Raw genomic sequence first — 22179 nt, 5'->3', positions numbered from 1 at the left:
CAGACCGACAGACAGACAGACAGACAGACAGACTCCCCTACAGGCACAAACAGCTTCACTTTTTAGAAGTGCTGTGAATATTTATTTTGTGTCACTCAGTCTGTGTGTGATAATCAGATGGAAGCAGATTGAAAACACAGTCATAGGCTTCTCTAATTTATTCAAATCACAAAAGTGTGTGTGTACGTGCGCACATGTGCGTGAGTGTGTCCATTCATGTGTAAATCTATCCAATAAGTGTTACCGAACAACACGTTTTATCCCCCAAGTGTTGAGGATAAAACTCCTAAATGAGATGTTAGTTTGGCAACACTTTATTTTAAGGGTCCGTAATAAACAATTTATTAAGCGTGTGTTCACCATTTATTAATCATTACTCCCACATTAATAAACCATTTACTAATCATTGGTAAAGTATTGTTGCAGCCCCTAATCTAAAGCGAGCGCTATTTATGCTTCATAAATACTTCATAAATGTTTTGAGTGACCAGTGTAATTGAAACTATGAGATCAGGTTGCAGCTTCTCACAAAACGATGGGCATGCCATTGGTAGACATTCCTGCAGTACCTGGTAAAAGAACAATCACACAACACAGGATGTTTAAGGAAATATGTATACATTTATCAACAACTAGCTTACTAACATTTACAAATGTGGGAGTAATGATTAATAAATGGTGAACATACTGTTTGTAAATACCTGAAATGTTTTGTAATCCCTTAGAAATGGTTTATTATTAAAGTGTTATCGTACTTTGCCCAAACACTTGGTCTCCTTGGTCTGCAGTTAAAAACCAGGTCTGCTTTGACCAGTCAGACATACACACTAAGAAAATGACTACCACACACTCATAAAGGCTTCAATTTCTATTTTACTTTGATCGGAAACAGAAATCATTTCATTTGTGTCAAGAAGAAAGTGGTACGTTGGCTGGTAATATCGATGCCACAGTAAACTCCATCAAATAACACCAAACTCTTTCCACTGGAGTTAGACGTGATTACCCAGGCAACATCAACATTTTATTGAAGATATTTTTTCAAATATATATATTTTTTAAACATCAGTTCAACGCTTGAGTAGGGTTGAGATCAAAGGACCTCGTAGTAAAGTCGAGATGGTGGGTTTCCTAATGAATAAGAGGGAGGAGTTATAACAACAGATCACATCAATCATACTGTAGGTACAACAACACTTAGTTCAAATGAGTCCCATGCCTTTAAAGTAAGGTTGTTTAGTCCATTGAGCTATGCTTAGGAATCCCTCAACATATCTTCATTTAGCCTACATCCCACCATTACACATTTCTGTATTTTAATACCGCGTCAAGGAAAACACAAGATCACAAGATAGGTCTTTCTCTTCGGTTAATGACTTTTCTTTTTTTACATCCATTATTAGACAGTGGCAACGCGGAACACTAATTTAACCCACACATTTTCTAGAGGGACGGCTTTAGGCGGAACACAACAGTATCGTACCACATGCAAAACGATATGACAACAATAACGTCCAATGTAACTGGCCCCTCTAACAGTACAACTGGCCCCAGCTTACAGCTTGCCCCCCCCCCCAGTTGAAATGGTCTAGAACTGCCACTGCCAGCACAGGAACCCCCGTTCCCAGTGTTTCCCTCCCAAAACAAGATTGACATGGGAAATCTAATAAAAACCCAGCACATTCCACTAGGATTATGGGAGATTGAGTCCTTACAGGCTCACAGCCTCACACACAGCTGATGCTCTCATCTTTGTCCCTGGTTGCCTTGTGTTTGTCTGAGTTTGATTTGGTCCTCACAAGGTTTCGAAGGGAGTCCCTGGGTCCTCCACTGCTGTGGACCCCATTCCTGAGGGACCCCATTTCCTCCAGGGGCAGGTGGGTGGAGTTGTAGGCCAGCGGAGGGATGGTGTTAACCAGTATGAGCTGCAGAGGCTTCCTCTCTGGGCTGTACTGGCAGCGTACGTAGCGGGAGAAGGCTGCACGGTACGTCTTGTTGAACAAAGTGTACACCAGAGGGTTGATGGCTGAGGAGAGGTATCCCACCCACACAAACACATTCAGCAGCCCCCCCATCACCCCCGGATCACAGTTCACAGGGTCGCACACCACCGCCAACACATTGGTGATAAAGAAGGGACACCACATGACCACAAACAGGAAGAAGACCATTCCCAGGACCTTGGAGGCCTTCTGCTCGTTGCTGATTGACTGCATGGTGCGACGCCCGTACCGCGGGTCCACACCGGCCCCGCCGACCCCTCCTCCTACCCCTCCCGTGTCACGGCTGAGCGAACGCCTGAAGAAGAGCTTCTCTGAGGATAGTGAGCCCTGCGGGAGGAAGCCCAGGGTCAGGGTGGCGATCCTCTTGGGCCGGGGCACCAGCTGGTCCAGGCAGAGAGTAGCCTCGTTCTGCAGGGCGCTGATGGTGAGGAAGTAGGTGACCACCATGATGGTGAGGGGGACGAAGAAGGCCACGAAGGAGCCCACCAGGACAAAACTGTCGTCTGTCAGCAGGCAGCTGCCCTCTTTAAACACCTTGGTGTGGTCCCGCAGGCCTAGGACGGGGATGGGCATGGAGATACCTACAGAAAGACACAGAGGAGAGAGAGGTTAGTTTAGTATGAGGTGTGTGTGTGTGTGTGTGTGTGTGTGTGTGTGTGTGTGTGTGTGTGTGTGTATGTGTGTGCATGCGTGTTTACATGTGTGTGTGTATGTGTGTTCCACTTCTTATTTAAGATTTCAAATTGAAAAAGTAAAAGCAATTTTGTACAGCTTGTCTCTGCCTAAACGGTAAATAGCACTGTGGCACTTCAAGATTGTGCCAGTAATATCAAAAAGTCTGGCCCTATAATGTACAGATCATTCTACGGGCAAAGCACACCTGTTGCTCATTCCCACCATAAATCAATCCACCACGGCTGGATTCTCTGGCATCAATAATGCAATAGTCCTCATATCACCACTGTGTGCCCACCAGGACAGATAAACCCTGCAATTTCCCCTCACAGGCCCAGCATTAGTGTCATTAGTGTCCAATAACTGGATTTGTGAGGGAGAGGGACAGAAGCATCTGGAGCCATTCACTAAGGCTTTCATCCCCATTGCAACACAGTGAAACGCAAAGACTAATAACCTTAGGGAGGGAGTGCAACTGGCCTGAAACTGACGGCCATTTTGGGGCTTAGACCAGGAAAATAGACGGGACGGTTGCCAGAACCAGCTCCAATTAAGATCACATCGCTTTAGGCTTTGGTAACAGATTCAATGATTTACAACCTCACATTTGCAAGGGCATTAGCCTATTTCCCCAATTCTGTCTGGTCTGGCATCCAGATCTGAAGGAATTAAATAGTCCCTCGTTTTTTCACAATTTTACTACAGACCTGTCAAATTTAAGAGGCAAATATCCATCAACACGCTTGCAGAATTCTGAAATTAAATAGACATTTTGCCTCTCTTTCTTTTCCCCCTGACAATCTCCTTCCTCTAGAGGGGCTTGGAGAGAGAAAGGTGGAGTTTTTCTTTGAGTTGATGTTTTCTTAACCACGATTTTTTGGCTGGCTTAGAGAAAATGCAAAAATGCAATTTCGTCAAGAGTATTAGCAAGTTGAGAAAGAGATTTCTTATTGTGTGTGGGTTGGGATGTGGAAGCAGTTGAAAGAGTCAAGACAATATTTTGCTACCAGATGGCCATGGAACCCTGAATCAATCATATGACTTAAGTCCAACATTTCTTAATGTAAGCCTTTGTTTATGTTCCTGTATCTTTACTTCATTCTTCCCTAGTATTACAGGTTGTTTGGACTAGCTTCACATTGCCCTGGGTGTGTGTTCAGTGGTGCCCTGGGTGTGTGTTCAGTGGTTCCCTGGGTGTGTGTTCAGTGGTTCCCTGGGTGTGTGTTCAGTGGTTCCCTGGGTGTGTGTTCAGTGGTTCCCTGGGTGTGTGTTCAGTGGTTCCCTGGGTGTGTGTTCAGTGGTTCCCTGGGTGTGTGTTCAGTGGTGCCCTGGGTGTGTGTTCAGTGGTGCCCTGGGTGTGTGTTCAGTGGTTCCCTGGGTGTGTTCAGTGGTTTCTGTAAAGCAGAGCAGCACCCCCTGGCCCAGCAGTTGGAGACAGGCCAAAGAACACACACCTGATCCAGACATCTCAACCATCTCTGCCATGTTTCCACACTAACACGTCAACACCAGAGCCACAGATACACTGAGCTCCAGGTTAGAGATCACACTAGACACAGACCTAGGATCAGCTCAACCTTCCCAAAACTTGAGCTTAACCTTAGGAAGAAGAAATGCTAGGAGGAGAAATTTATTCCAATAAATACAGCTCAGCTAATTATCCCTCCATGTTTGCACAAAATCTTTCTGTGGCAGTTACATTGACATTGAACTGCTGATGCCAACATGTACATTGTTATGCCTTTGGTAATTGCGTGTTGCTTTGCTCTAGGAAGCTATACCCAGTGTGTCTGAAGAGAGAGAGATACAGCTCCAGGGAAGACACATCACAACATGACAGAAATACAGGAAGCTGTAGGAAGCTCCTGAATGATTTAATAGAAAGAGAAAGACTGCAGGTTACAAAGACCAAAGAGTATTATTATTTAATTGAGCTTTGCAGTCTTACAAAAATGATTAGTTGATATTATTTTTTTTTAATGTCCTGGTCATGGCCCAGGAACTTTCCTTGGTCATGGCGATTTGAGGTGTGTGTCAGTGTGAGGGTGTGTGTGTGTGTGTGTGTGTGTGTGTGACTTTGTTAGTGCGTAATATGTGTACGTGCTTGCACACATTCGTTGTACAGGATGAGGTGTGTACGTGTAGACGTGTGTTCTGTGTATAGGTGGGATTTTGTAAGGTCTTCAGTGATCTCTCTCTGTGGTAGGAGTCTTGTACATAGGCTGGGCAGTAGCAGCACTGTGTTCCAGGGTTTGTTTAACAGCATACATCATCTCAGTTCTGTGTAACATCAGCTACACTTCAGCTTCTATTTCTCTTCTCTCTTTCTCGGTCTGCCGTGTACAGATGGTCGAGAGGAGAGGGGGATGATACATAACATGAAGATAAGCAGCAGTGACATAATCTTATTTAATTTGCAGGCAGCAGCGTATCATATGATAACTTTCCACCTGGGGCCTGGAACCTGTGGAATGGTGAGTCATATCAGGGGTTCATTCCTCCCCACGTTGTGTGTTGTCTCTCTCTGCTTCCCTGGTTCTATGTGACAATGTCTCTCCCTGCCTACCTGGGTCTACACAGCATGACTGGATCATTTGTGGTGGTATTGACCAGCATGACTGGATCATTTGTGGTGGTATTGACCAGCATGACTGGATCATTAGTGGTGGTATTGACCAGCATGACTGGATCATTTGTGGTGGTATTGACCAGCATGACTGGATCATTAGTGGTGGTATTGACCAGCATGACTGGATCATTTGTGGTGGTATTGACCAGCATGACTGGATCATTAGTGGTGGTATTGACCAGCATGACTGGATCATTTGTGGTGGTATTGACCAGCATGACTGGATCATTTGTGGTGGTATTGACCAGCATGACTGGATCATCAGTGGTGGTATTGAGGCATTGGTTTGAAGCAATGGAAAGGAGCCACACAAATCTGACAGGCAGTTTTTATTTTTGATCTGATCGACCCTCTAATATTCTTAAATTATATACAAATTTACGTCTGGTTATTTGAACCCTAAAAGTTGATGAAACTCCTACAGCAGGGCATGTCTCATTTTAGCAGCAGCTTCAGCTTCGATACAGAAATAGTTAGGTGTGCTGGCTTTCTGCATAAATTGGTCATAACATTTTATCTGATCTTTATCTAAGTCACAACAATAGACAAACACAGTCTGCTTAAACTAATAACACAAACAATTATAATTTTTAATCTCTTTATTGATCACACTGTGTAAACATTCACAGCGCAGGTTGGAAAAAGTATGGGAACCCTTGGATTTAATAACAGGTTGACACTCCTTTGGCAGCAATAACCTCAACCAAACGTTTTCTGTAGTTGCGGATCAGACCTGCACAACGGTCATGAGGAATTTTGGACCATTCCTCTTTACGAAACTGTTTCAGTTCAGCAATATTCTTGGGATGTCTGGTGTGAACCGCGCTCTTGAGTTCATGCCACAGCATCTCAATCGGGTTGAGGTCAGGACTGACTGGGCCACTCCAGAAGGCGTATTTTCTTCTGTTCAAGCCATTCTGTTGTTGATTTACATCTGTCTAATGGGTTGTTGTCCTGTTGCATCACCTAACTTCTGTTGAGCTTCAATTGGCGGACAGATAGCCTTCCATTCTCCTGCAAAATGTCTTGATAAACTTGGGGATTCCTTTTTCCATAGATGCTAGCAAGCTGTCCAGGCCCTGAGGCAGCAAAGCAGTCCCAAACCATGATGCTCCCTCCACCCTAGTTTACAGTTGGGATGAGGTTTTGATGTTGGTGTGCTGTGCCTTTTTTTCTCCACACATAGTGTTGTGTGTTCCTTCCAAACACCACAACTTTAGTTTCATCTGTCCACAGAATAATTTGCCAGTAGTGCTGTGGAACATCCAGGAGCTCTTTTGTGAACTTCAGATGTGCAGCAATGTTTTTTTTGGACAGCAGTGGCTTCTTCCATGGTGTCCTCCCATGAACACCATTCTTGTTTAGTGTTTAACATACTGTAGACTCGTCAACAAAGATGTTAGCATCTTCCAGAGGTTTCTGTAAGTCTTTAGCTGACACTCTAGGATTCTTATTAACCTCATTGAGCATTCTGCGCTGTGCTCTTGCAGTCATCTTTGCAGGATGGCCACTCCTAGGGAGAGTAGCAACAGTGCTGAACTTCCTCCATTTATAGACAATTTGTCTTACCGTGGACTGATGAACATCAAGTCCTTTAGAGATACTTTGTAACCCTTTCCAGCTTTATGCAAGTCAACAAATCTTAATCTTAGATCTTCTGAGATCTCTTTTGTTTGAGGAATGGTTCACATCAGTCAATGCTTCTTGTGAATAGCAAAAGCAAATTTTGTGAGTGTTTTTTTATAGGGCAAGGCAGCTTTAACATCTCCAATCTCATCTCATTGATTGGACTCCAGGTTAGCTGACTCCTGACTCTAATTAGCTTTTGGAGAAGTCATTAGCCTAGGGGTTCACACACTTTTTCCAACCTACACTGTGAATATTTAAATGATGTATTCAATACAGACAAGAAAAATACAATAATTTGTGTGTTATTAGTTTAAGCACACTGTCACGTCCTGACCAGTAAAAGGGGTAATTTGTCATTGTAGTATGGTCAGGGTGTGGCAGGGGGTGTTGTTTTTGTGTGTTTTGGGGTTGGTTTGTTTCATGGGGATTTGTTCTAGTTTTCATTTTCTATGTGTGGCCGAGTATGGTTTCCAATCAGAGGCAGGTGTCTTTCGTTGTCTCTGATTGGAAGCCATACTTAGGCAACCTGTTTTTTCCTGTGGGTTGTGGGTGGTTGTTTTTCGTATAGTCCGTGTACCTTACAGAACTGTCGTATGTCGTTGTGTTATATTTTGTTTAAGTGTTCACTTTATCTAAATAAAAGAAGATGAGCACTCAACACGCTGCGTTTTGGTCCGCTCCTTCCGACAGATGTGACACACACTGTGTTTGTCTACTGTTGTGACTTAGATGAAGATCAGATCAAATTTTATGTCAAATTTATGCAGAAATCCAGGTAATTCCAAAGGGTTCACATACTTTTTCTTGCCACTGTATATGACACATGTTTGTTCTGTATGGAGCTAAGTCTGACGGTTTGATGCACCAGACTGTATTAGTGGCTCAATGATTTCCTTTTCATGCTAGGCCATTGACTTGATCAGCTGGATATCAACTAGGCCATTATAAAGTCCTGATTGTTCAGTCGCCTTGGCTTTTACACTAAATAATATAGACCTTGAAACTCAAATTACAGTTGCTTATGAGTCATTCTCCTTTCATTCCCTCATTCACAGCCTCCATCCCTCCTTTGCTCTCACCCAATGGCGCCTGTTGCCTTGCCCATATCCAACAGTAAAATGTTCAAATGTGGGGAAGTTTTACAAACACTTGGTTCTAAATATGCCCCTCACCCGACGACCACACTTTATATTAACAAATACAGACATATGGTCTCTGTCTGTCTCTCTCAAGGGAGCAGCATATACACTACCATTCAAAAGTTTGGGGTCACTTAGAAATTGCCTTATTTTTAAAAGAAAAGCACATTTTTTGGTCCATTAAAATAACGCCAGTTTTATTGCTTCTTTAATCAGTACAACAGTGTTCAGCTGTGCTAACATAACTGCAAAAGGGTTTTATAATGATCAATTAGCCTTTTAAAATGATAAACTTGGATTAGCTAACACAACGTGCCATTGGAACACAGGAGTGATGGTTGCTGATAATGGGCCTCTGTACGCCTATGTATATATTCCATAAAAAATCAGCCGTTTCCAGCTACAATAGTCATTTACAGCATGAACAATGTCTACACTGTATTTCTGATCAATTTGATGCTATTTTAATGGACATGAAATGTGTTTTTCTTTCAAAAAACAATAACATTTCTAAGTGACCCCATACTTTTGAACGGTAGTGTAACGTCCGTCGTTAGAGTGAGACCAAGGCGCAGCGTGGGTTCGGTTCATCATATTTTAATATAAACGGTGAACCAGCAAAACAATAAACAAGAAGCAACACAACGAACGAACAGTTTCTCAGGCTACAAACAGCAATGCAAAATCAACTTCCCACACCAGACAGGTGGAAAAAGGGCTACCTAAGTATGGCTCCCAATCAGCGACAATGAAGTACAGCTGTCCCTGATTGAGAGCCATACCAGGCCAAAACACAGAAATACAAAACATAGATAGGGAACATAGAATGAACATAAAAATAGAAAATATAGAACACACATCAAAACCACGAAATACACAAAACAAACACCCCCTGCCACGCCCTGACCAAACTACTATAACAAATAACCCCTTTTACTGGTCAGGACGTGACAGGTAGTGTACTTGTACAGGCTTTTCTTCCTGTTTCTTACCCACAGAGATGGTCCAGACAGCCATGATCTTGAGGCGGGCCTTGGTTCGGGAGTTGAAGCGGCTGTGGTGGAGGGGGTTTCTGATGGCGATGTAGCGGTCCAGAGAGATGGCACACAGGTGCATAATGGAGGCTGTGGAGAACAGCACATCCAGATAGATCCAGACAGGGCACAGGTCAGAGGGCAGGGGCCACCTGTAGTCTGTAGGTGGGAACACAGAGAAAACAATTAACTCTTTCTTTTTTTACAGCGGAATTAAACAGAGATTACACAAGGCTGTCTTGTAATGGGAATACCAGTTACACAATATACAGTATGTGAGACTTTTAACACAGATTAGTTTTTATGAAATTGGAGTTGGTTGTAAAACACATTTGCAGTGGCATTGTGACATTTTTAACAGAGTTGTTGGGTAATAATATCCACTAAAAAGCCTCTTATGAGGTGACCAAAACACATCAAATAGAAAGCCTCAGATGCGTGAAACCAAACCCTCTAAAACAAAGACTTAAGCTACTTTAAAACACATACACACTGAGGTTAACACACACAGCGCAAGGCAGCCTTTCACAGAATGGAGAAGGCTTTTTATAATAAAATATTACTCTTGAGAAACTGTAACTACATCCCCCACAAAGACAAAACTTAATGCAACCTCCAAATTAAACTTTTACACAGTAACGTGCCGAATAAAGACCAGGCAGCAGAATCTGATAGTATGCGACAGATCCCCACACCAGGCCAACACAAATACACTGCCTGGATAATAGCCTGGAGATAGGGAATGTCACTTTTGCATCCACAGTCAGACGTGGCAGTTACACTGTTTCTCCATTTTATCCTCTATTTCTCTCTCTCCATGGGGAAGTCACAGACTCCCTCGCTCCTCTCCTCCAGGTGAAGGAGAACCTTACATAAAGCCTGTTTATTTGGACTCAGTGACTCATTGTCATCACCATGGTCACGGACTGACTATGTGTGTCTCTTTCTCTTCTTCCCTCTCTATCGCTCTGCCTTTCTCGTTCTCTTCTTTCCTTTGCATGTCGTTCGTCCTTTATCCCTTCCTTCCTTTTTCTCTCTCTCTATCTCCCTCTTTCATCTTTCTGAGATAGAAAGTCATTAGACATCCAGCTGTCTCAGCATGCACCTCTCTGTGGTAAGATATTTTGGTCTGCCCATCTGAATGTTGAAATGGATGGAGGGAAGATAGAGGGAATAGGGTAGGGGGGATAAAATGGTGGCAGTCCATGTTTGCAGATTAGGATCTTATAATGATGATGTGTCACCTGCAGCCAATATAGTGTAGTACATTCCTTTATCTCTAATCAGTCTGCCTGAGTTGTCTCCATCCCACCCTGTAGGATTTAGCCTAAATTAGTCTTTCTGACCTGCAGCCAGAGAAGCAGAGAGAGCCTAATGATGCTGGTTTAAGGCCTTGCAGAGCAGCCACAGTGAATAACCCTTCAGTGCTGTTCGCAGAGCGACCAATAATCCCAGTGAAAAGAAGACTGCTGAAAAGTAACATATTTTCACTCCTACTTTTCAGAAACCCAAAAACACTTGACACTGCAGTATTTCCCAGCTCAGGCAGAGAAGTGCCCACGCTTGTCTGAACACCCTAAGAAATAGGACATGTTCGGTTAAGTTCCACAGAGGGAGGCTGTATATGTCCATGCAGATATTGGCAGGGGCATCAATCTGGGAACTGGAGACAAATGAAAGAGCTTTTCTCCTCAAACTTGCTGACAGCTTCAGGCTTGTTTGCCTTTCCCCTGACCAAAGCTGCATTTGTATTTCCTACCAAACAGAGTGAGGAATGGTGAGAGAGAAAGAGGGAGAGAGAGAGAGAGGGGTAGAGAACGGGAAAGAGAGAGGACCAGTGAAAGATAAAGTGGGAGAAGGAGAGAGGAATAGACACGGTGAGTTAGAGACATGGTAAGCTAGGGATCTTCATGACCACACAGTGTATACACCAAGTCTTTCATCAATGACAGACACAAAGAGTATCTCCAGAGACCGCTAAAGGATTTGTTAAGTTATGTGGACCCAACCGGCATAAAGAATTTTGAACAGGTTTTCTTTCTGACTTTATCTGGTTTAGTACTTCCTCAGTGCTGCCCTGTGTCAGGGGTGAATAGTGTATTTCTAACATGTTTCGCTTTACTCTATTTCTCCATCTCCCTTTCTCCCCCTCCTCCTCTCTCTCTCTGCCTCTGTAGGTCTAGATCAGGGGTGTCAAACTCATTTTGCACCCGGGGGCCACGTTTGGTCTTCAACGAGGTCCGGATGGCCTCACTGAAAATGTGTTATATTTCCTCGCCGTCAGAAGAGGCAAAAAATAGTCCTCTATCCAACGTTTTGGGAATTTCCGATGCTCCCTGACTGTCTTGCTTTCATTCCGGGGATTGTTAGCAAGCTGGACACAGTCAAGAAACTGTATGAATGTAGGTCCATTATTATTTCTAGACAGTTTAGATTTTGTTTTAAAGTAAATTGAGTTTGCTCCCCCCCAAAATATATATTTTTATTTTTAAAACGCTAGCCATATGTTTGACACTACTTTTGGCCAGATTCCCCTTAAGTCCACTTGGAAAAGACCATCTGTAGAAATTCAAAAAGGTTACCATACAGAATTAATCCAACTTAATAAAGCCTATCTCTCCAAGAACATGTAAAATCAACTCATTGACATGAAAGCTCAAAGAACTCTAATCCACCAGGGCCAATACAATGGGTAAAAAAGTGAAACAATGACAGGTTATTCCAACAATATGTCTGTGTTCTGACAAAAACGATCCTGTATAATGGCTGGAAGGCCTTTAGATTGTGATTCTGATTCAGAACATCAAGAGGTCTGCTCCTTTGAAAAGACTAGAATCACAGTTATTACATTCGGTGCAGAACCTAGAAACACACTGTTGGACCATGTGAGTGTGTGTATGTTGAAACAGCCAGGAAATATGTTTGTAATGATAATACTACGCGTTAAATCAGGTGTGTCTTTAGAAGGAGAGCTGGAGAGAATTTGGAGATGGGAAAGTGGGTGAATATTTCTGTGATAGAATAGAGGAGAGTAGAAGGCAATTTGCCAATGTGTCATCTTCAGGCTCAAAGAGTGTCAGTCTATTCCACGCTGCTCTGATGGCACAATGACAGGAATAATAGTCCAAATGAACAAGTTGCCTGAGAAAGAAGGAGGGAGAGCAGAGGGGAATTCATCCGCCAATTCTGTTGCAAAACGTTTCTTAAACGGAAACGAACGAAACGGGGAGGGACCTACAGTGCATTCGGAAATTATTCAGACCCCTTGACTTTTTCCACATTTTGTTACTTTACAGCCTTATTCTAAAACTGATTAAATAGTTTTTCCCCCTCATCAATCTACACACAAAATCCCGCAATGACAAAGCAAAAACAGGTTTTTCAGAATTTTTGCAAATGTATCCCAGAACCCTCCCGGAAATATTACATTTACATAAGTATTCAGACCCTTTACTCAGTACTTTGTTGAAGCACCTTTGGCAGCGATTACAGCAGGGATGTCAAACGTCCGGCCCGCGGGCCTGATCAGGCCCGCAAAGGGGTTTAATCCGGCCCGCGAGATGATTTTGTAAAGTATAAAAATGAGCTGCAATTTTTCAATAAAATAAACTGCTGTTCCAATTGCATCCACTGGATGGCGGAATAGCAGTTGTGTTAAGCAAGCAAACTGTTTATACCAGAGCAGAGCAAGTAGGTCAAGCAAGTGCAGCCAGTCCGGATGAGCTACTTTGTTTTGCCCGCGATATTTAATTCGGCTTCTACTTTTAACATTATTTTCTTTGGCACCCACATTGCCCCAATATGTCTCTGTCAAAAAAGATACAAGTGGACGCGGGTCTGGCGGGTCTGAAGAAACAGCAGTCTGTGTTTACTCACAGCCGAGACATCAGTGATGCTGCAGTGAAAGCTAGCTACCTCATTGCTAATGAAATCGCAGTGGCTTCAAAACCATTTAGTGAGGGTGAATTTGTAAAAACATGCATGATGAAGGCAGCGGAGATTGTGTGCCCTGAAAAGCGCCAGGCTTTTGCAAATATCAGCCTGACAAGAAACACAGTTGCAGACAGGATTTCCGATCTTTCAGTGGATTTGGACAGCCAGTTGAAGCAAAAAGTAAAGTCATTTATTGGGTTTTCAGTTGCAATTGATGAAAGTACGGACATTACAGATGTTGCACAACTGGCCATTTTCATCCACGGAGTTGATGACACATTGACCGTCACCGAGGAGTTCGTGGAGTTGGTGCCGATGACAGATACGACAGCAGCTGATATTTTCACCGCACTCGTCGGCGCGCTGGACAGGGTCGGAGTGGAGTGGTCCCGCTCTGTCAGCCTGGCTACAGATGGTGCGCCCTCAATGATCGGGAAAAAAGCAGGCGTTGTGACAAAGTTCAGAGAGAAAGTGCAATCTGCAAATGGAGGACGTGATTTTTTGACTTTTCACTGTATTTTGCACCAGGAGGCTTTGTGTTGCAAGTCATTAAAGATGGATAACGTCATGAAGGTGGTCATCCAAACTGTTAATTTCATCCGATCCAGAAGCCTGAATCACCGTCAGTTTGACAGCCTTCTCAGAGAGAAAGACCACATCTATGGCCTGCCATACCACACTGAGGTAAGATGGTTAAGCCAAGGTGCTGTGCTTAGGCGTTTCTTTGATTTACGAGAAGAAATTGAACAGTTCATGGAAGAAAAGGGCAAACCAGTGTTAGAATTTCATTCCGCAGAATGGATGCAGGACCTTGCATTTATGGTGGATGTTACAGAGCACCTGAATAACTTGAACAAACAGCTGCAAGGGCGCAACAAAGTCGTCACGCAGTATTATGACAGCATACGTTCTTTCAAGTTGAAGCTGTCATTGTGGGAGACGCAACTCGCCGGTGGTGATGCAGCTCACTTCCCCTGTCTGAAAAATGTGTGCGCGACCCAACATGTGGCAGACATGAAGCGGTTCAAAGATAAAATAACGGCACTGTTACGGGAGTTTGAGCAACGCTTTCAGATTTTTGGTGAACTGGAGAAAGACTTCAACGTTTTTTGCTCGCCAGTCACCGTGAATCCCTCTGATCTGCCCGTCAGCATCCAACTTGAAATAATAGACTTACAGTGTGACTCGGATATGAAGGGCAAATTTGCCGCAGCTGGCTTGGACACATTTTATCAGAATCTCTTGCCAGGTTACCCCAACTTGACAGCCCTCGCTGCAAAACTGTTGTGCATGTTTGGAACCACATATCTTTGTGAGCAAGTTTTCTCTGTAATGAGCATAAATAAAACAAAGCTGCGCTCAAGGCTCACGCACAAGCACTTGAATCACATCCTGAAGTTGGCTGCCACTCAGGATGTGACGCCTGATATTGATGCGCTGGTGAAAGCTAAAAGATGCCAGGTATCAGGAGTCAAATAAACTATGCAACCCCACTTAAAGTGCTGCATGAGACACCCTGATATAGTTCTGTGATCTGTGATATACTTCTGTGAATCACTGAGGCATTGTGTGTTTGTGTGTTCTTTTTCTTTAGAATTTTCAAATAAACTTGAGGTGTTTTATGATTAATAGTGATGTTGTGCTTGTACTATTGTGGACACACTGTCCTCAGGCTCCAGCTTTATGTTTTATGTTGATCGTATTAAAACAAAGAAAACAATCTAAAGTTGTTGTTTTTAAGTTATATATACCATGATTTTACCGGTCCGGCCCACTTGGGAATAGATTTTCCTCCATGTGGCCCCTGAGCTAAAATGAGTTTGACACCCCTGGATTACAGCCTTGAGTCTTTTTGGGCATGACACTACAAGCTTGGCACACCTGTGTTTGAGGAGTTTCTCCCATTCTTCTCTGCTCTTCTCTGCAGATCCTCTCAAGCTCTGTCATGTTGGATGGGGATCGTCTCTGCACAGCTATTTTCAGGTCTCTCCAGAGATGTTCGATCGGGTTCAACTCCGGGCTCTGGCTGGGCCACTCCAAGCGGGCTGTCATGTGCCTTTTACTGAGGAGTGGCTTCCGTCAGGCCACTCTACCGTAAAGGCCTGATTGGTGGAGTGCTGCAGAGATGGTTGTCCTTCTGGAAGGTTCTCCCATCTCCACAGAGGAACTCTGGAGCTCTGTCAGAGTGACCTTCGGGTTCTTGGTCACCTCCCTGACCAAGGCCCTTTTCCCCCGATTGCTCAGTTTGGCCAGGTGGCCAGCTCTAGGGAGAGTCTTGGTGGTTCCAAACTTCTTCCATTTAAGAAATTATGGAGGCCACTGTGTTCTTGGGGACTTTTAATGGTGCAGACATTTTTGGTACCCTTCCCCAGATCTGTACTTTGACACAATCCTGTCTCAGAGCTCTACGGACAATTCCTTCGACCTCATGGCTTGGTTTTTGCTCTGACATGCGTTGTCAACTATGGGATCTTATATAGACAGGTGTGTGCCTTTCCAAATCAAGTCCAATCAATTTAATTTTCCACCGGTGGACTTCAATCAAGTTGTAGAAAAAAGTATAATTTAATCCATTTTAGAATAAGGCTGTAAGGGGATCTGAATACTTTCCGAATCCACTGTACCTGAATCTATCCAACTGGAAACTGGTTTGCTCTGTTGTCTTCCATTTGGTTCTGAAATGGTAAACCGAATACACCCAGGCAAGAGACCGGAGACAGAGAGTGGGGAGGGAAAGTGAGAGCATAGATGTACAGTAACTCATATCTCACATTGCCCTCTTTAGCTGGTTGGGTTCTCTCCTCTCTCACCTTTCTGATTTACATTTACATTACATTTACATTTACATTTAAGTCATTTAGCAGACGCTCTTATCCAGAGCGACTTACAAATTGGTGCATTCACCTATAATATCCAGTAGAACAACCACTTTACAATAGTGCATCTAAATCTTTTAAAGGGGGGGGGGGGTTAGAAGGATTACTTTATCCTATCCCAGGTATTCCTTAAAGAGGTGGGGTTTCAGGTGTCTCCGGAAGGTGGTGATTGACTCCGCTGTCCTGGCATCGTGAGGGAGCTTGTTCCACCATTGGGGTGCCAGAGCAGCGAACAGTTCTGACTGGGCTGAGCGGGAACTGTGCTTCCTCAGAGGTAGGGAGGCGAGCAGGCCAGAGGTGGATGAACGCAGTGCCCTTGTTTGGGTGTAGGGCCTGATCAGAGCCTGAAGGTACGGAGCTCCGTAGGCAAGCACCATGGTCTTGTAGCGGATGCGAGCTTCAACTGGAAGCCAGTGGAGAGAGCGGAGGAGCGGGGTGATGTGAGAGAACTTGGGAAGGTTGAACACCAGACGGGCTGCGGCATTCTGGATGAGTTGTAGGGGTTTGATGGCACAGGCAGGGAGCCCAGCCAACAGCGAGTTGCAGTAATCCAGACGGGAGATGACAAGTGCCTGGATTAGGACCTGCGCCGCTTCCTGTGTGAGGCAGGGTCGTACTCTGCGAGTGTTGTAGAGCATGAACCTACAGGATCGGGTCACCGCCTTGATGTTAGTGGAGAACGACAGGGTGTTGTCCAGGATCACGCCAAGGTTCTTAGCACTCTGGGAGGAGGACACAAGGGAGTTGTCAACCGTGATGGCGAGATCATGGAACGGGCAGTCCTTCCCCGGGAGGAAGAGCAGCTCCGTCTTGCCGAGGTTCAGCTTGAGGTGGTGATCCGTCATCCACACTGATATGTCTGCCAGACATGCAGAGATGCGATTCGCCACCTGGTTGTCAGAAGGGGGAAAAGAGAAGATTAATTGAGTGTCGTCTGCATAGCAATGATAGGAGAGACCGTGTGAGGATATGACAGAGCCAAGTGACTTGGTGTATAGCGAGAATAGGAGAGGGCCTAGAACAGAGCCCTGGGGGACACCAGTGGTGAGAGCACGTGGTGCGGAGACAGATTCTCGCCACGCCACCTGGTAGGAGCGACCTGTCAGGTAGGACGCAATCCAAGCGTGGGCCGCGCCGGAGATGCCCAGCTCGGAGAGGGTGGAGAGGAGGATCTGATGGTTCACAGTATCAAAGGCAGCAGATAGGTCTAGAAGGATGAGAGCAGAGGAGAGAGAGTTAGCTTTAGCAGTGCGGAGAGCCTCCGTGACACAGAGAAGAGCAGTCTCAGTTGAATGCCCAGTCTTGAAACCTGACTGATTAGGATCAAGAAGGTCGTTCTGAGAGAGATAGCAGGAGAGCTGGCCAAGGACGGCACGTTCAAGAGTTTTGGAGAGAAAAGAAAGAAGGGATACTGGTCTGTAGTTGTTGACATCGGAGGGATCGAGTGTAGGTTTTTTCAGAAGGGGTGCAACTCTCGCTCTCTTGAAGACGGAAGGGACGTAGCCAGCGGTCAAGGATGAGTTGATGAGCGAGGTGAGGTAGGGGAGAAGGTCTCCGGAAATGGTCTGGAGAAGAGAGGAGGGGATAGGGTCAAGTGGGCAGGTTGTTGGGCGGCCGGCCGTCACAAGACGCGAGATTTCATCTGGAGAGAGAGGGGAGAAAGAGGTCAAAGCACAGGGTAGGGCAGTGTGAGCAGGACCAGCGGTGTCGCTTGACTTAGCAAACGAGGATCGGATGTCGTCAACCTTCTTTTCAAAATGGTTGACGAAGTCATCCGCAGTGAGGGAGGAGGGGGGGGAGGGGGAGGAGGATTCAGGAGGGAGGAGAAGGTAGCAAAAAGCTTCCTAGGGTTAGAGGCAGATGCTTGGAATTTAGAGTGGTCGAAAGTGGCTTTAGCAGCAGAGACAGAAGAGGAAAATGTAGAGAGGAGGGAGTGAAAGGATGCCAGGTCCGCAGGGAGGCGAGTTTTCCTCCATTTCCGCTCGGCTGCCCGGAGCCCTGTTCTGATGAGTGACGGATCATGTGACCCTCAGACGTCTGGTGCCATGGGAACACATCTGCTGTCTGTCCAATAACTCAACCTCATACTGCCTGTATGAGATACTATAATAAAACCATATACTCTAGTATTTCTTACGAGATCCTATGAAAAAAAACATGTTTTTATTGTCTGAATTCAAACTTGAGATGTGTGACTCTTGAGTAAATTATGCTTGGAAACTCAAATGCAATTTAAGTTACAGTACCCACGTGGATTTAATTTAATTTACTGTTGAAGTCGGAAGTTAACATACACTTAGATTGGAATCATTAAAACTCGTTTTTCAACCACTCCACAAATTTCTTGTCAACAAACTATAGTTTTGGCAAGTCGGTTAGGACATCTACTTTGTGCATGACACAAGTCATTTTTCCAACAATTGTTTACAGACAGATTATTTCACTTATAATTCACTGTATCACAATTCCAGTGGGTCAAAAGTTGACTGTGCTTTTAAACCGCTTGGAAAATTCCAGAAAATGATGTCATGGCTTTAGAAGCTTCATCATTTGAGTCAATTGGAGGTGTACCTGTGGATGTATTTCAAGGCCTCTCTTCAAACTCAGTGTGTCTTTCCTTAACATCATGGGAAGATCAAAAGAAATCAGCCAAGACCTCAGAAAAACAATTGTAGACCTCCACAAGTCTGGTTCATCCTTGGGAGCAATTTCCAAACACCTTAAGGTACCACGTTCAACTGTACAAACAATAGTACGCAAGTATAAACACCATGGGACCACGCAGCCGTCATACCGCTCAGGAAGGAGATGCGTTCTGTCTCCAAGAGATGAACATACTTTGGTGCGAAAAGTGCAAATCATTCTCAGAACAACAGCAAAGGACCTTGCGAAGATGCTGATGGAAACAGGTACAAAGTATCTATATCCACAGTAAAAGGAGTCCTATATCGACATAACCTGAAAGGTCGCTCAGCAAGGAAGAAGCCACTTCTTCATAACCGCCATAAAAAAGCCAGACTACGGTTTGCAACTGCACATGGGGTCAAAGATCGTACTTTTTGGAGAAATGTCCTCTGGTCTGATGAAACAAAAATAGAACTGTTAGGCCATAATGACTATCGTTATGTTTGGAGGAAAAAGGAGGAGGCTTGCAAGCTGAAGAACACCATCCCAACCGTGAAGCATTGGGGTGGCAGCATCATGTTGTGGAGGTGCTTTGCTGCAGGAGGGAGTAGTGCACTTTACAAAATAGATGGCTTCATGAGGCAGGAAGATTATGTGGATATATTGACGCAACATCTCAAGACATCAGTCAGGAAGTTAAAGCTTGGTCTCAAATGTGTCTTCCAAATGGACAGCGAACCTTAGCATACTTCCAAAGTTGGGGCAAAATGCTTAAGGACAACAAAGTCAAGGTATTGGAGTGGCCATCACAAAGCCCTGACCTCAATCCCATAGAGAATTTGTGGGCAGAACTGAAAAAGTGTGCGCGAGCAAGGAAGCCTACAATCCTGACTCAGTTACACCAGCTCTGTCAGGAGGAATGGGCCAAAATTCACCCAACTTATTGTGGGAAGGTTGTGGAAGGCTACCCGAAAAGTTTGACCCAAGTTAAACAATTTAAAGGCAATGCTGCCAAATACTAATTGAGTGTATGTACATTTCTGACCCACTGGGAATGTGATGAAAGAAATCAAATCTGAAATAAATAATTATCTCTATGTCACGACTTTCGCCGAAGTCGGCTCCTCTCCTTGTTCGGGCGGCGTTCGGCGGCCGACGTCACTGGCTTTCTAGCCAACACCGCTCCATTTTTCAAGTATCCATTTGTTTTGTCTTGTTCCCTGCACACCTGGTTTTCATTCCCCGATCAATCTACATGTATTTATTCCTCTGATCCCCATCATGTCTTTGTGAAAGATTGTTTGTGTTATGTGTTTATTGTTGACGCGCCAGACTGGTTTGTTTTTTCCGTGGTATTTCCCGAAGATGTTTATTGTTAAACATAATTCTTGTGACTGTTTTGCGCGTTTTGCACTTTTGCCTCAATAAAGTGTGCGCCTGTTCACAAATCTCTGCTCTCTTGCACCTGACTTCGCTACCAGTACGCACACACCTGACACTCTAACATTATTCTGACATTTCACAGTCTTCAAATAAAGTGGATATCCTAACTGACCTAAGACAGGGAATTTTTATTAGGATTAAATGTCAGGAATTGTGAAAAACTGAGTTAAAATGTATTTGGCTAAGGCGTATGTAAACTTCCGACTTCAACTCTACATGATGAACATGAGGTCTGATGGGGTGAAAAATCAAACTATCTCTTCCCACACCTTGTATCAGACATTTTCTTTTATGATCTTCATCGACAGTTCAGTATATGTAACTAACTCTGATTATATCCACTGATCAAAAATATAAACGCAACATGTAAAGTGTACATTTTATCGATAGCAATTTGAATGCACAGAGATACCGTGTTGAGATCCTGAGGCCCATTGTCGTACCATTCATCCGCCGCCATCTCCTCATGTTTCAACATGATAATGCACGGCCCCATGTCGGAAGGATCTGTACACAATTCCTAGAAGCTGAAAATGTCCCAGTTCTTCGATGGCCTGCATACTCACCAGACATGTCACCCATTGAGCATGTTTGGGATGCTCCATATTGTCATGTGCGACAGTGTGTTCCAGTTCCCGCCAATATCCAGCACCTTCGCACAGCCATTGAAGAGTGGGACAACATTCCACAGGCCACAATCAACAGCCTGATCAACTCTATGCAAAGGAGATGTGTCGCACTGCATGAGGCAAATGGTGGTCACACCAGATACAGGCTTTCTGATCCACTCCCCTACCTTTTTTTTAAGGTATCTGTGACCAACAGATGCATATCTGTATTCCCAGTCATGTGAAATCCATAGATTAGGGCCTAATGAATGTATTTCCATTGACTGATTTCCTTTGAAAATGGTTGCAAGTTGCGTTTATATTTTTGTTTAGTATATATCACAGGCAGACCCCTAGAACGGTAAAAAGGTTTACTTCCACGTTTGGAACCTGAAGAGTGTCCACTGTCCTCCTGCTGCTTGATGGACAGACACAGTAATCTAAACTCCTCGTATCTCTGATGTACATGTATCATGTACAGTATATATCCAAGTTGAATGATAATGATCTGGTCCTCTGGGATCATTTCTCTGGTCTGATCTAGGCTCGTTGCTCTGACTTTGAGGTTACTGAGCCCTGTCTTCACAGCTGGAAACAGACTTTGCAGGGGAAGATAGGGAGTTTAAGGAAGTGTAAAGTCATCTGGTGACGAGGCTGATATCGAAGGCTTTATCCACAGAAGCAGGAGAGAGTAAATTCATGCTTTGTCACATGCAGAGAAAACATCACACACGGTCTTGTCATCAGGGGAACTCAGGTCAGAGACCCTGGGGTAGGGATGTACGACAGCAGGGTATGAGTGAGGAAAAAGAGGGAAACTTATAATTAAGATGAACTCCATCCATGTTTTGCCTTTTTAACTCACAATCTAATTAAACAGCCAACTGCCACTATAATTTATGAGAGAGATAGAAAGAGCTGTTGAAGGACAAGGGACTATCCATCTGACAGACAGAGAGTTCTTGAAACCGGTGCTAATTGTGTATGTGTGTGTGTCCATGCTTGCGTGTGTGTTAGTGTGTGTGCGTGCAGTTGTGTGTCTCCTTGCGATCACTCTTGTGTGTGTGTGTCTAGTCTTCCGTGTAAGCTTATCAATTTGTCTGTTGAAGGGAGGTTTGTGGGGGTGTTGGCATTTCACGATTTCAGTTACTGCAGCTCACCACCTAAGCCCTCATTAAAAGGAAATTATGAACTCATCTTCCACCTCGTTAAATCTGGGATGCTAATTAGGCGACAGACATGATATCGGTGATGGTCAAGACATAATTTCAATTTTTTTTTATTGTGAAACCACACTTTCTGCACTGTTGTTCAAATAATGTGTTTTATTTAGTGTAGAATAAGCTTCTGTCTTGTCTGCATTCATCAATTTTCGGTTCTATGGACTATATATTTGAATGTTTTTTTTGTATGATAATATATTAACTTAGGAGCTCACAGGCACCGACGACGTGGATGTCAATTATGGCAGCCCCCCGCAACTCTCTGATTCAGAGGGGTTGGGTTAAATTCGGAAGGCACATTTCAGTTGAATGCATTCAGTTGCACAACTGACTAGGTATCCCCCTTTCCCTTTCCACTTGGT

The 22179-nt window shown here is 44.2% G+C and overlaps 1 protein-coding gene across 1 annotated transcript in view; it reads right to left on the bottom strand.

Annotated features, from left to right (window-relative positions):
- Positions 1-1594: 1594 nt before the first annotated feature.
- The window catches only part of LOC115155687 (5-hydroxytryptamine receptor 2A-like), a 29606-nt gene continuing 9021 nt past the window's right edge, over positions 1595-22179 (bottom strand). The window contains exons 2-3 of the mRNA XM_029702574.1: positions 9068-9268; positions 1595-2584 (exon numbers count right to left, since the gene is read on the bottom strand). Coding sequence (XP_029558434.1) covers positions 1728-2584; positions 9068-9268 — 1058 coding nt within the window. The 3' untranslated portion in view covers positions 1595-1727. The remainder of the gene's footprint in view (positions 2585-9067; positions 9269-22179) is intronic.

This window comes from Salmo trutta, chromosome 20, assembly GCF_901001165.1.
Source record: "Salmo trutta chromosome 20, fSalTru1.1, whole genome shotgun sequence".
Taxonomy (NCBI): Eukaryota; Metazoa; Chordata; class Actinopteri; order Salmoniformes; family Salmonidae; genus Salmo; species Salmo trutta.
The sequence above is the reverse complement of the archived record's forward strand: the minus strand, read 5'-3'. Positions and strand labels throughout refer to the sequence as shown.